Raw genomic sequence first — 15060 nt, 5'->3', positions numbered from 1 at the left:
CATATCAGCAGACCTTGAGCACGAAAAAAATGATTTCAGGAGTGGCTGTGGTATTTAAGGAACTATTTGGTAAACCAACTGCTACGGACTATTGCATAACTTAAAAATGGGACTAATTGGACATAGTTGTTTCAACTCTCTTTTGCCTCATTTGATGGTTCTGATTGTCATGTCTGCAGGTGTAATGGAGGTAGTGATAGCAGCAGGACCATTCACTCAGTCAGACTCTGTACAGTATGAGCCGTTGCAGGACCTGATGACATATGTAAGCACTCACCGACCTCATGTGTTGATACTCATTGGCCCACTGGTAGATTTGCGACAAAGCCAGCTAATTGATGGTTCCATTGCTGAAAGCTACGATGCCTTTACTGACAAAATCATCAGTGGCTTGATGGATAAACTTAAAGGGTAGAATAACTATTTTCTATATTAGATTAAGTTTTTGAAGTAACTTTAAACATTTTTGGTTTGTTTGATCTAATTTTTTTTTCATACAGTAGTTGTTCGATGATCTAGCTTGAACTGGCGGCCAGTATGCTAGATTTTGGGAAAGCCTGTCTTATCGAGAGATAATTTAAATTATTGAATAAGAGAAGACCATAATTGGTTAGTCTAATTAGTAAATTTTAGAGAACTAAAGTTGATAGCTGAATGATCTGTAAGCTGAAAACTTGATAGCTGACCTTGACATTGTTTTCTGTTTTGTTGTGAGAGGTTCGCATGTGTGAGTTCAGTGTTTGGTCCCCTGATTTGGTGCTGCTTGCGAGTACTGTAAAGTAACAGAACAGCTCACGTTGCATGTGGCGTGTGAATAATTACTTTATCTACTGTACATAAACATTGTTGCACAGCATGGCTTCCATTTCCCAATAATGCGGCTAACTTTAAAATTTACTATGGAACATCTTATATTTGATGATTGTTTTAGAATGTAAAGACAATTCAAAATGTTTTTATTCTTGTGATTTGTTCTCCGAAGCTGCTCATTAAGGAGTTACAGTGTGTTGTTAACACTTTGGAAAAAGTGGCTTGCTGTGTACATTTCATATCCTCTTCTAATACAAGGCCACGGCCTACAAGAGAGCCCCAACTAAACCACAATCTGTGGTTGGTGTGTGACAACGTCACACCGGCCAGCTTATTTCCACGGCAATAACAAGTGTAAACATAAACATTACCCAGAAGCTCCATTATAAATTAGTGCATCAGCTGATTTGGTGAGCCTACTGTGCTGCTACTTTTGTCTCGCTGCAGCCTTACACTAGAGGAGGCTAAGACATTATGCATCCTGTAGTACTCTAATTTTTATTTGTTGTTTTTATTTATGATTTAATTGTTAATTGCTGCTTTTTTCAACTCTTTTAGTGAATTTCCCTATAGGGAAGTAGCTACCGTAGGTCTCATGGTAAGTCCTAGGCCCGGGACCGATTTACTTTTTCATTTTGATGTCCCCAGAGGCCAAAAACACTATTTGTTCAAATTTTTATATATGTATATATACAGGGTGAATCTTCTAAGCTGTCCTAAACAGATTACAGACGAATGGCTTGATATACAGAGATGAAACAAAACTTTTCCCCACTAATTCATACCCAAGGAACAACGTAAAAATATTTTTACCATTTTTAAAATACAGGGTGTTCAAGAAACTGGGGGTCATGGGTTCGAATCTCAGAGTTTTCAAATGTAAACATATGTCATGTTATGCATCATTTTAAAGCTCTAGACTAGACAAACAATTTAGTGAAAACAGAGCTCATTTATTTTTTTCCGTTTCAAAATGGCGGCCATTTTTATAGAAACTATTGATACTTACAGAATATCCTGTATCTTGACAACCACTAAACTTATTTTCGTTCTGTTTGAAAATTCTTAATCCTCGTAGGTTCAGCTTTAATTTGATGTACGACAAGTCAACATTTTAAAAACTAAATATTTTTTCTATAATTTCAATTTTTTTTAAAGTTGGTAGCCTTGTAAATGAAAATTTTTAAATGGCAACATATGTAAAATTCTGTATCATTTTTAAGGTCTTGTAAAAACAAACAACTTTTAAATTTAAACCTACCGCCTATCTTTGGTCGTTTTCTATTAATTAACCCAAAACTCCAATTGCCCATATAAAACTCATGTTAAACGCACAGTATCATGGGAATAGTGCTTCTGCATCCACTAATCTTCAGTACTGCACGTTTAACATGGGTTTTATATGGGCAATTGGAGTTTTTGGTTGATTACTAGAAAACGACCAAAGATAGACGGTAGGTTTAAATTTAAAAGTTGTTTCTTTTTACAAGACCTTGAAAATGATACAGAATTTTACATATGTTGCCATTTAAAAATTTTCATTTACAAGGCTACCAACTTTAAAAAAATTGAAATCATAGAAAAAATATTTAGTTTTTAAAATGTTGACTTGTCGTATATCAAATTAAAGCTGAACCTACGAGGATTAAGAATTTTTAAACAGAACAAAAATAACTTTAGTAGTTGTCAAGATACAGTGTATTCTGTAAGTATCATGTAGATAGCATGTGGGCTAGACTCTGACTGAGTAAGCTGGTGTTGATGTGCTCTTCAGTTTTTGTGAAGTTTTAGTGGGTTTTTTAAAACTGTAAAAGTAGTGTTTCATACCAAATTATAGTGTTTTCTACTGTGCTTAAATGTATGCAAGTCACTTGAAAAGTTTTGATTCACACATTAAAACATAAAGGTTTTTAGCAAAAGTATTTCCTGGAATTACAGGTATTTTTAGTAGTGACACAGATAAGGAGGGATCAGAGATAAGCAGGTTTGACCTCTGGACTGTAGATAACAAATTGGGATTTGCTCAACGATATCACTGATAGTGGCACTGTTGTTTACAAACAAACTTCACATTAATTAAGTTGACTAAATAGCCATTAGGGACTGTTTATTTTGGCAAATGCTTACAATTATATTCAGTATTTACAATACAAGCATTTATTTAAGATGAACTCAGTAGATTTTGTATGAGTGCTGGTAAACACTTGTTTTGAAAATTTATTACAAAAAGGACTCTTTAATTTGTGAATTTATTATTGCATGTAATTTATTATTACATTATTAAATATAAATTACTCTACCCAAATATGGCCAGATATCCCTGTGGGGTGTGTGAGAAAAATGCCGGCACGTCTGCTATTTATTGTACAGGTTCATGTTGCAAATGGCATCATTTTAAATGTGTGCAGCTGAGCCCCTCTGATATTAAAAACATGAAGGAGGGGGATTTGGTGAGGAACTGGAAATGTTCCAAATGTTCTCTCAACATTGAGGTTAATGAAAATGTGGTATTAAATGAAGGAATTGTTGTTAATGTTAAGACAAGTCACAAGGAAGAGCAGTTTAATCACTCAACACTATTTGAAGAGTTAAATAAATCAATTCTCAATGAAAATGAAGAATTAAAAAATGAGCTTCATTTGGCAAAGAACAATAGCTCTTTCTATGTATTGGAACTGGAAGATAAGTTAAAGGAATATGAAGAAAAGTTTGAATCTCGGGAAAAACTGTTTTATGAGAATGAAAAGGATATGCAGAAGAAGATCGAGTATTTAGAGCGGCAGTTGAAACAGCAAAAAGAAGCCAGGGAGAGTATTATAGTACAGGTTGAGGAGGAGTCAAGACAATCTTTTACACATAATCATATACAAAATAAGAATTGTGATAGCTGTGTTATTTATAAAGAAGAATCTAGAAAAATGTTGGACACTATACGTAGCTTAGAGAATATAGCAAAACTACTGGAAAAGGAGTGTTTAGAAAAACAAAAACAAATAAATACATTAGGAACAGCAAAACCCGTATGTTTAAAATGCTTTCCCCCACTCAAGAACACTAATGATAATGGTAAACTTCAAACCCTCCCCGCACCTGATAAATGGCATGAGGTGACTGCAACCTCGCATCGTAATAAAATAAATACCAAAGGGAGTGACATGACAACTAGCTTTGTTACAAAGAATCAGTTTCAGGTGCTACAAGATGTTTTGGAGGATGTCGACTCGGATGTAATTGTCTCTGTTTGTGGTTCAAATGACAAAGAAGAAGAAAAAGAAGAAAGCACTACAACCCAGCCAATAATCAAAAAGAAGAGAAAAATACTTATTTGTGCCGACAGTCATGGAAAAGATTTGGCTTGGTTTGTGAACAAAGCTCAGCAAACTCATGAAGCAGTAGGTTTCATAAGGCCTGGTGGACTTACAGAACAGATAATTAATGAAAGAAACAGAAGAAAACCTGAAGAAAGAGGATGTTCTTGTAATTGTTTGTGGAAGTAATGATGTGGCTAAGAATGAATCTGACAAGGTTTTTGCAACTTTAACAAATATCCTGCCTAAAGTAAAAAGTACAAATGTTATGTTAGTAGATTTACCAATGAGACACGATTTAACAAATTGGTCATGTGTAAATAATGAAGTTAGAAGAACTAATAAGCGCCTTGAAGAACTAAGTGAGAACTATCATAATGTGACGGTGGTTAAGGCAAGTGGAGCACTGAGACATTTGCATACACAACATGGGCAGCACCTCAATCAGCACGGCAAGATATGGTTAGCTAATCTCATAACCAAGGAAATTGCATCAACATCATCTGTTGCAAGAAGATGTCTGCGGGGCGTTGAAGATCAGCCGACTCCTCCGGGAACTGAGTCGCTGTTGGAAAACTACACCCCTCCAGGACAACCCAGTTTTGTGCATCGTCATCAACAACCACTAATGGACCCATAGCTGTAAGTACTTTAAGTAGATCACCAATTGTACACAGGTTAGATAATGTTAGTTTCTACAGCTTGTCAGAAAAAAACGATGCAAATATCTATGAAAATAATAGTAGGCCTATTCAAAATAATAAAAAAAACAGTGATAAGTTAAATTTAACAATCTTTCACCAGAACTGTCAAAGCCTAACTAATAAAATTGGAATTCTGGAAAACATTTCATGTGAATTTGATTTAGATGTTTTGTGTGTAACGGAGCACTGGATGGTAAGCAATGAAATCAGTAAATATTCTATCAATGAGCTAAAACCAATTGCAAATTATTGTCGTACTACCATGATTCATGGGGGATCAGCAATTTTCACTAGGATTGATCCATCGTTTATTAAAGTAATGGATGACATTAACAGACTTTCTGTTGAATTGGATTGTGAAATTGCATGCATTGAAATATTAAATTTTAAGTTAGTGATAGTTACCATTTATCGCAGTCCTGATGGAAATGTTGAAATTTTTTTTAATGTCATAGAAAAATTGCTAAGTCACATTAGTTGGTTAAATAAGCAGTCAGTTATATGTGATGACTTCAACATGGATTTTCTTAGTATTGAAAAAGTTCCTGTGAACCTTGTAAATCTCTTTAATATGTATGGTTTACAGATGAAAGTTACTGAGCCTACTAGAGGGAAAAGATGCTTAGATAATGTATTTACATCTTTAAATGACAACTTTACAATCAATGTAGTAAATAGACATGTTAGTGATCACCTTGGACAGGTTTTTAAATGTAATTTTGACAATGTACCTGAAAATTGTTCTACAGAAAACTTTAAAACAATAACAAAGATAACTGATGAAGGGATTAGAGAATTCAAATTCTATTTAGGAAAAGAATGTTGGGAGGATGTTTTTCAAACAAATGACATTCATGTTAGTTTTAGAAATTTTATAGATACTTTGAAATATTATTTTAGTGTTTGTTTTGTAACTACCATAACTAATAAAAAAGTAAGGTATAAGAAAGCCCAATCAAAATGTCAATGGTATAATTTAGAGCTAAAAAAAATTAAAGGCAGATTAGATTTGCTGTATGACCTCTCAAAATCTACAAATATTACTTGTTATAAAAATGAATATAAGGAACTCAAGATTGTGTATAGGCGTAAGATTAAAGAGGCAAAAAAACAGGCAAACGTTAGCTTTATTAATAATGCAAAAAATAAAACAAAAGCGTTATGGAGTATTGTAAATAAAAATAAAAAAGGTATTGTAAATAGTAGCAAAAATAATTATTTTATACCAGATGAATTTAATGACTTTTTTATTAATGTTGCCAAAGATTCGATTAGCCCTAGTTCTTGTGTAAATAGTAACTGTGATTTCAATTTATATTTAAGTAACCTGATTGTACCTGATAATATTAGTGAATTTAGTTTTAAGTTTGTAACAGAAAAGAATATTATAGATGTAGTTAAGCAATTAGCTCCTAAAAAAAGTCGAGATCACAATGGTTTGACTAATGCTTTGATTAAGGAAGCCATTACCAGTTTTGTGTCTCCACTGACAGTTCTCATTAATAGTTGTTTAGGACAGGGAATATTTCCTGATGTTTTAAAGATCACAAAAGTGCTTCCTATTTATAAGAAAGGTAAAAAAAGAGGATAAAGGTAACTATAGGCCTGTTGCGATTGTACCTGTTTTATCTAAGATAGTGGAACTAGTAGTTGGTACACAATTGATGGAATATTTGGAATCCCATGATTTGATATGCAAACAACAGTTTGGTTTCCGAAAAGGTTTATCAACAACTCAAGCAATTATTTCTTTGGTTGATAAGGTGCTAGATTGTTTTGAAAAAAAGGACTTTGCTGCAATCACTTTCTGTGATCTAAGTAAAGCCTTCGATCGAGTTTCACATACAGTACTGTTAGAAAAATTAAAGCACTACAATATCAAAGGTGTGGCTTTAGATTTATTTAGGTCTTATCTGCAAAATAGATCTCAGTATGTGGCATTAGGAAATAACCTGTCTCAATGTAAACCTGTAACCTGTGGAGTTCCTCAGGGGTTTGGTACTTGGGCCATTATTGTTCTTGATAGTGGTCAATGACTTAAGTGTAAATGTCCCTACAGATATTGTTTTATACGCAGACGACACCACGGTAATCACCAGGAGTTCTGACTATAGTCAACTTTTAGAAAACTGTGAGTTGAATAAAAATGTTGTTGAGAACTGGCTCACAGCAAATAATTTAATTCTAAATAAAGATAAAACATCAACTGTAGTATTTAGTCTTTGAGAAATTCCTGGGATGCCAAATGAAAATCTGCATCCAAAGTTTTTGGGACTAACTTTTGATACTACTCTAAATTGGCAATATCATGTTCACTTAGTAAAGGCAAGACTTAGTTCGAGTATATTTGCTATGAAATGTTTGTGTGGTGAATTGAATCAGAATTCTTTAATACAGGCTTATTATGGACTATTTCATAGCCATTTAAGGTATGGTTTGATTGTTTGGGGATCTTCTCCTCATGCAAATGAAGTTTTTATTATGCAAAAAAAGTTCTTAGAGTCATTGCTGGTGTAGATATGTGTCATAGTTGTAAAAATCTATTCAAGGAGTTTAAAATTTTGACTTTGTTTTCTTTATTTATACAACAATGTCTACTTTATATTAGAGCCAATATTCATTTATTAGACTGTAGAAAAGATGTGCACAGTTATAATACTCGTTTTTGTAATAACATTAATTTTCCAAAAGTAAGACTAGCCAAGACAGATAAAAGACCAATGATGATTGCAATTAAGTTGTACAATAAGTTACCATTAGATATAAGACTGCTTAGTGATAAGGATTTTAAAACTAAATTAAATTATTTTCTATGTAAAGGATCCTTTTATTCTATAGAAGAGTATATGTCAAGACAATGGACTGTTAAGGACTTCTGTTGAATATTATTTATTTATAAAATTGACGTGCCAATGTATTTGCATGAAATATTTTCTGGCTGAATAAAGTTCTTATTCTTATTCTTATCAATATTTTCTATAAAAATGGCCGCCATTTTGAAACGGACAAAAATAAATGAGTTCTGTTTTCACTAAACTGTTTGTCTAGTCTAGAGCTTTAAAATGATGCATAACATGACATATGTTTACATTTGAAAACTCTGAGATTCGAACCCATGACCCCCAGTTTCTTGAACACCCTGTATTTAAAAATGGTATAAATATTTTTACGTTGTTCCTTGGGTATGAATTAGTGGGGAAAAGTTTTGTTTCATCTCTGTATGTCAAGCCGTTCGTCTGTAATCTGTTTAGGACAGCTTAGAAGATTCACCCTGTATATATATATATACAAGGGGTGTGTTTACGTTAATATACAATTATACATTTAAATGCCCTCATATACGCGGCTACTGTATATCCGTCAGAAACACAATCACATTAAGTTTATCTAGAGTTTTCTGCTCTTATGTTGATCGCGGGTATTATAAGCATTTATGTTGCTCCCTGTCGAATAACATAGTTTAACAAGTGGATCCAGATGATTGAAATTATGTTGAAATTGCAAAATAATAATCAGACCTTTATGAACTTAAGTTACATAAAATTTGTCTTTTCGAATCTCATTTCAAATATAATCCTCGTCTATTAATATATATATTTAATACGCTAGGCATATTTTTGTCATAATTGTTTTGAAACTGCTATGCATACGATCACCAAGTTTGAGGTGTCGTTGGATAGGGTGTGGCACGTAGATTTGCCATCTATCATAAAATCTTTGAAATTCCATCAGGGCTCTGCCCCAGTGGCCTTCAAAGTTCCCATGTTAATATCCTTGTGGAGAAAATATTTGTTTACAATTGAACAGATGAATACTTTGAATTTACACTAATATTTGAAACAGCTGGTTATACTCAAATTGCATTTAATGGAAACATGAGAAAGATTTTGAAGAGATAAAAATGTACACAGTTTTTTTTTTTTTTTTTTCTAAACAATAATTGGTGTTTTACTGCAAAACACTTTATTAGGGTTCAGTGAATTTTAAAGTGAACTGACAGTACAGCAGTTCAAGTAATTATTGTGATTTTTAAGATCTTTGTTTTACAGAAACTAAATAAAAGGATTATATTTAATGAGTGGAGAATATCAATATCCAAGGAACAATATATTTTATGTAATTGTATATATTGTAAGAGATGGCATATACATTATTCTGTATTTATGATAAGTGTACAAGAATAATGATCTGAAGTTATTGATATTAGTTATAAACATGTTTTTCACCTCCAAAAAGAATATTTGATTATATCGGAAGTTAGGAAGGGTGGGTCCAAAATATTCTGGAAAACACCATTATTGTGTTAAACAGGAATCTTGATATGTCGTCAGACTTGATTAAGGAAGGTAAAGAAATCACTTTTGAAACACGTGGAGGATATGTACAAAAAAAAAATTAAAGGAGTCTTCGTGAAATTATCAGGACATGCCAGAGAAAATAGAAGCATGACTGGAAAGCATTTATGATGCCGCTGTACAAAGGGTGTTTAGCCAACAATGCTTTACGGATGCAAGTTCTAGGGTAAGGATGTTAGGATTGAAAGATTTTAAAGTAAACATATGAGTATGGAAAGAAGAGTTTTCACGGCAAATAAGTCCCAGACATCAGCCAGAGGTGGTGGAGGGAGTTTCCTAAAAGGAAGAAGATTTATCACGGGACCTGGCAAATAAGTCCCCAGACTTCAGCCAAAGGTGTTGGTCGGAACGAGAGGGTTTGGTTTATCATTTAGGTTATCATAAATTAATTAAAGGAGAATCATTTACTGACTTTCACAAAAGAAACTGCAAAAACGGCAGGTAAACTGCGAACTCAATTAGGCCTTTAACCATCAAAACCAAGAAAGGAGAAAACGCCAAATAAAAAAAAATCAATACAAATCCTTCTTCTCCTTTCTAGTTGGGCCTGTTAAGTTATTCACATGTATCGAATAGTCCTGCTTGAGCTATGATTTGTGACGTGATTTATCCAGCAGGTAGGTAGCACCTCCACTCATTTAGGTTAAGTACAATACTGTACTTAAAGCTTGAACTTTTCGTAGTAGACTTAGCCTATGAAGTGTGGTGTTAATTTTCTTGTAATTTACTGTTCAGTTTATTGGCCCTAAAATCTGTGACTACAAATATGTTGTATTTATCGTTGTAAGTTAAAATTGTTGTATACTGCGGTAATTAAAATATGTCAGGTATAATGACCGTTTAATGATGTTTAATTATGGGTACCGGGTGGCCGTTGGGGGGCCTTGGCTCCTTCGACAAATAATAATAATAATAAATAATAATAATGACCATTGCCTTTTCAAATATAATAAAAGGTAGGCTATATAGTTTGTCCAATTTGTGGTAATAAAATATCGCTAATATTGTTCAAATAACTCTTGAAACTATAATAGGAATATCAAAGTGAGATTGAAATACAGTAAAGGAAAACACAATTTTTTTAGTTACTTAACAATTAATTAATTAATCCGTATTTATTATAGCGAATTTCCCTATAGGGAAGTAGCTATTACCGTAGGTGGCACGGTAAGACCTAGGCCCGGAACTGATTTACTTTTTCATTTTGATGTCCCCAGAGGCCAAAAACACCATTCGTTCAAATTTTTATATATGTATATATATATATATACTTCCGTGAACGTGATAACTTGAATAATTTTTGTTAGATTTTGATGAAATTTGGTTTAAAGGTGTAAGGCGGGAGTTCGCGAACCTGCATGATCGGACCATGAGAACGGGGTTTTACGGGGGGTTTTATGGGGTAAATAATAGTTTTTCTCATTTTTTACCCTCAAAAACACAAAATTTCCCAATTTCTCTCTAGACCTTTTAAAAGAGCTTAAAAAAACAAATAATTTAGTATATCAAAGTGTTTTTGTACGGTTATTGGTAACAGAGAAAATTAAAAAAATAGTAAATTTAGAATTCCCATGGGGACAGCGACTACGTGCAGGGTGTCTACCAACCGGGAAATCCGGGAATTGTACTTAAATTTTTACTGGCCATGAAATGTACGGGAATTGTCCTTAAATGCCAGACTATGTCCTTAAATTTTTAATGGGCCATAATTTTATTGATCGCTAGTTGGTTAGGAGCACATAAAAGGTTTATCAGATGTTTGTTTACATTTTCATAATTTATTACTAGAGTAATTTTGCAATAAAAATCCCATTAGCAATCTCAAACCCATTACTATTTTATCACGACAATCAAGTGTCAAGTCAAGTACTTCCAAGAACTGTTGACTCAGCAGCTAACTCATAAAAGTTGTATCACTTTTATTCCTTTACAACTTCTTTTTTTATTACTAGGGTAATTATTATTAGATCCCAAACCTATTTTATTGTGAAAATAATAGCTTTATAATGTCTGTTAAATTCCACTTCTTACTTGTACTTTCGGCTTGAAGATTCAATTTGCCGCGGCCAGTGCCTAGTGCCATAAAACTGTTTATGGTAATTCATATTAAACATGTAAATAATCTACAGTCTTATTTTGTAAGTTAACCCCTTTTTTATGGACATTTTATCTTTCAATTGACAAAACCACAAGCATTGTTGTTTGCATTAACACGTTCACTGCGGGCGTATCCGATCGGATACGGGCCGAGCGCTGTTCAGGTGCTACCGTAACCGATGGGATACGCTCGGCAATGCCTTTCGTATATCATAGTTTTTGCTCTAGCGTCGGTCGAAGGCGGACCTATACCACGTTAGCGTGTAGTGGGTGACTTGCTTTTTCTTGTGTTGTAGGTTGGTAGTAAAATTTCCCCATAAAATCCCTGTCTGGCAAACTTAAAAATCAACTTGTTGTCCCGTCTTTCTCCCTCAAATTGGCAATACTATGGGACCGGCTACGTTCCAAGCAGTGCTGCTATCTGTGAGTGTTTAGCGAACCATGTCGACTCTTGTTATAAAGCAGGACATCACCGCACGTTATTTGCTATTCGCCATACCGAAATATGAGATCCAATAACCCGGCAATCGGGTTTGTTCGACGCTGCGGGCTGCGCCGCACTGGGGCTACGCCTGCTGTTTGATGGCCCGCAGCGAACGTGTTAATGTTTTATCACTATGTAGGCCTGCTTGGTTTCAAATTATGTCATTGCATTTTCTGTATCTTTGTCTTATATTGTTGGCTATTCAGGTTTCAATGTTTTTGTTTCCCATATATTTATTTATTGAGTTGTATGCTTTAAGCAATCTAAATCTTATGAACAAGAATGATGATAGTGACTTTGCTGCTATTATAACCTCATTGTTTGTTACTCAGTTTATATAGGCCCTCCTAAATAATTAGGTCTAGGCCTGGGTATTTTGATTCTTGAAAGAGCTGTAAAATATATTAAGAAAATGTAATTGAGCCTAAGATAAACAACTAATGATTGCTATGTGTCGATATTAACTTTGCAAATGAAAATACAATAATCTTACTCTGTGCTTATTGCTTATTAATAGCCGCTAACCATACCTTGATTTTGTACTAAGAATTGAGTAACAATATGCATTAAAAATTTTTATTCAAAAGTAGTCGAGAACCTAACGTTGTGCCAGGGCGAATCATGCCAAATTAATCGGCCTGGATCGGATAAGCTATGTTATGAAGTTTACGTGACCGATGGAGATATTTGTCGCTATCGCAGGAGACAATGATTGCGTTTCTCTGTTACACTATAAAAGCTTTACCCCTGTATAGGTTATGCTGTATAGGTAGGCCTATGTTTGTTTAATTTCAATAAATTTATATTTTGAAATTTTTAACTCTTATCTATTATTATTTACTTTTCTCTCTGGTAACTTTTAACCCTTTGCGATTGGAATGAATATTTGCCGTCATTCCTCAGCGGTCGCGCAGCCAGCTCTACTGGCCGACGCCATTAGCGCGCGGAAGTCGGACTTATTTCCACAGCAGTTGTCCTTTGCGATCGATCGGCAACATGAAATCCAACGAACACTCGGGCATCCAGCAGGACTGGCCAACAACATTGTTTTTGTTTGTAATATTCTAAACTGTGTTATGATGCCTGTAGAGTGCTGCAATCTAGTGAGGAATTAACCCTTTCAATGCTAGGCCAATAATTCATATTTTGTAAGACTTTTGTTTGCCTTTTAATTCCATTACCTGTTGTTGAATTTTAACTGTCATGTTGTCACTATTTTATTAATTAGGCTAATTTTGAATAATAACACAATAAGAAAATATATAAGAAAGATAAATCCCGCTATTTGTAGTAAACATTAAATAAAACTTAGTTTTTGTTGTAATTTTCCTGGTTTTCCTATAAATTTTTATGTTCTGATAGCATTATTTGAAACCAAAATCTCATAAAATCAAAAGACATATAGTTTACAATGTAATATTGAATTTAACCTTGATTTAGTTGAATGAGGTTATCGTAATATAGCAATTTTAGGGAAACTAATGTTTTTGCAGCAAAGTCTCAGGAACACGTTTATGATCACTGTTGTGTTTAAACTAAAAGATTGCATCTAAATAGTCCGTGACTAACTGGTGCTGCTACCTAGTAAAGCATTGAACAACCATCTGCAGCGCCATCTGTTCGCAATCGGTGGCGACAGCTTAAATACCGGGTTTTGACTCCCCAGTCTTCAAGCACAGATAGCCGAGAAGGCTAGGGCGTGTGTCACTTGGCCAGTGGCATTCGTCTGCTCGGGTTCGAATCCCGTCCTGTGTGGCAAATAATTGGTGACCTGTGTGTTTGTAGCGATAAACTACAACCACTGGGGCATAGTGAGGTGTTCATAATCCTTGGTTTAGACATACACCTCGAAATCATCGGATTGGGCGAATCTTTTAGCTAAGTGGTTGATAGTGTATCCTATGAACATGCAGGTCACCAATGGCCGTTTTGCTATTTTTTGTTAAAATAACCTTCCTCTCTATATCCCTTAGAGATTTTTTAAAACAACGATATATCGTTTCATAGCACTGAAAGGGTTAATAAACTAACCGATCAGCAGGCTGTTGTGTATTGTAAGTTTATATTTGAAATAAATAGTTAAATAAATGTAGGATGAAAAATGAGCCTTATTTTGTCACTAGTTTATTTATATCAATTGAATCACATTTTTGAAAAAAACATATGATTAAATAATTAAATGCATAGCATTTGAAACATAGAGATACAACAGTTTCGTTTCTTCCCCACTAAATTTGATTCACAAGTCCAGTCTTTTCCGTTGCTTTCTCGTTCTGGCTGATTTGCGAGGAACATCTGTTGAAGCATTGTCATCTGTTTGAGGATTATTATGTTCACTGGGTTGAAGCCTGATGTTAAGTATTTATCAGTTTTCTTTATTTCATTCATATTTAAATTATTAACTCAATCAAAATTCACTAACCAATGTTTGGGTTTACAATTTATTATTATTAGTTTAAATTACAATTCATTTCAATATTTACTAATTATCATATGTTATCAAATTATATTCACATTGTATCTAAAAATAATATTTCATTAAAATTGGCAACACTGTAAATGCAAGCAGTTTAACTACTAGATGTCCAACAATTAAAATTTAAAAACAAAACATGTGACTGTGTGAATGAAGATAAACAAATGAAGACAAAATGAGAATTCAATTCAATTCAATTCAAATTCATTTATTTCCTCAAATTACAGTTTTGTATACAGCACAGAGTTGTTTGTATTTTCTTTTAAACAACAAATTTAACCTATATACATACCCTAATAATATACCTGTCTTGTATACAGTGAATAAAACATCTCGTATGCATATAGGCCTAACATATATATTCTTAAACTAATATTTACAAAACACAAAAGACAGAAAATTTCATAACTCTATAATACTTGTTAGAAATAAAAAAAACATTTAAACTGCAACCGAGAAAATATTGGGCCTCTAAGGCAATGCCTGATTAGAGGTTCCTTTAATCTCTATCTAAAAATATTTTGTCAGCAATCCAGAGATAACAAAATTAAACTGAATATTATCGGTCTTTTAGATTATGCTGGTTTCTTATTTTAATACACAACCACTGGCGCACTTGACATTGTCCAAATACACACACACTTAAAAATTAAAATTATTTATGGTATCTTTTTGGAGGAAAACTCACATCATAACTATACATAACTAATATAGGTATATATATAGATATATATCTATACATACATATATACACATACACACATATATGGGCAACTATGTTAACAAAATAAACAGTAATTAATATGTTACTCTTCATAGTAATAGA

General features: G+C 33.4%; 1 protein-coding gene across 4 annotated transcripts in view; it reads left to right on the top strand.

Moving 5' to 3' along the window:
- LOC129004722 (DNA polymerase alpha subunit B) overlaps positions 1-15060 on the top strand; it is a 176690-nt gene that overhangs the window by 135405 nt on the left and 26225 nt on the right. For all 4 annotated transcript variants that reach the window (XM_054433500.1, XM_054433346.1, XM_054433427.1 and 1 more), the window contains exon 7: positions 180-411. In XM_054433500.1, the coding sequence (XP_054289475.1) occupies positions 180-411 (232 nt within the window). The remainder of the gene's footprint in view (positions 1-179; positions 412-15060) is intronic.

The sequence above is a fragment of the Macrosteles quadrilineatus genome, unplaced genomic scaffold (assembly GCF_028750875.1).
Source record: "Macrosteles quadrilineatus isolate MER2022 unplaced genomic scaffold, UCM_ALF_1.0 Scaffold_1__1_contigs__length_201487025, whole genome shotgun sequence".
In the NCBI taxonomy this organism is placed as follows: Eukaryota; Metazoa; Arthropoda; class Insecta; order Hemiptera; family Cicadellidae; genus Macrosteles; species Macrosteles quadrilineatus.
Note: the sequence above shows the minus strand (reverse complement) of the source record. Positions and strands in the feature narration are given on the sequence as shown.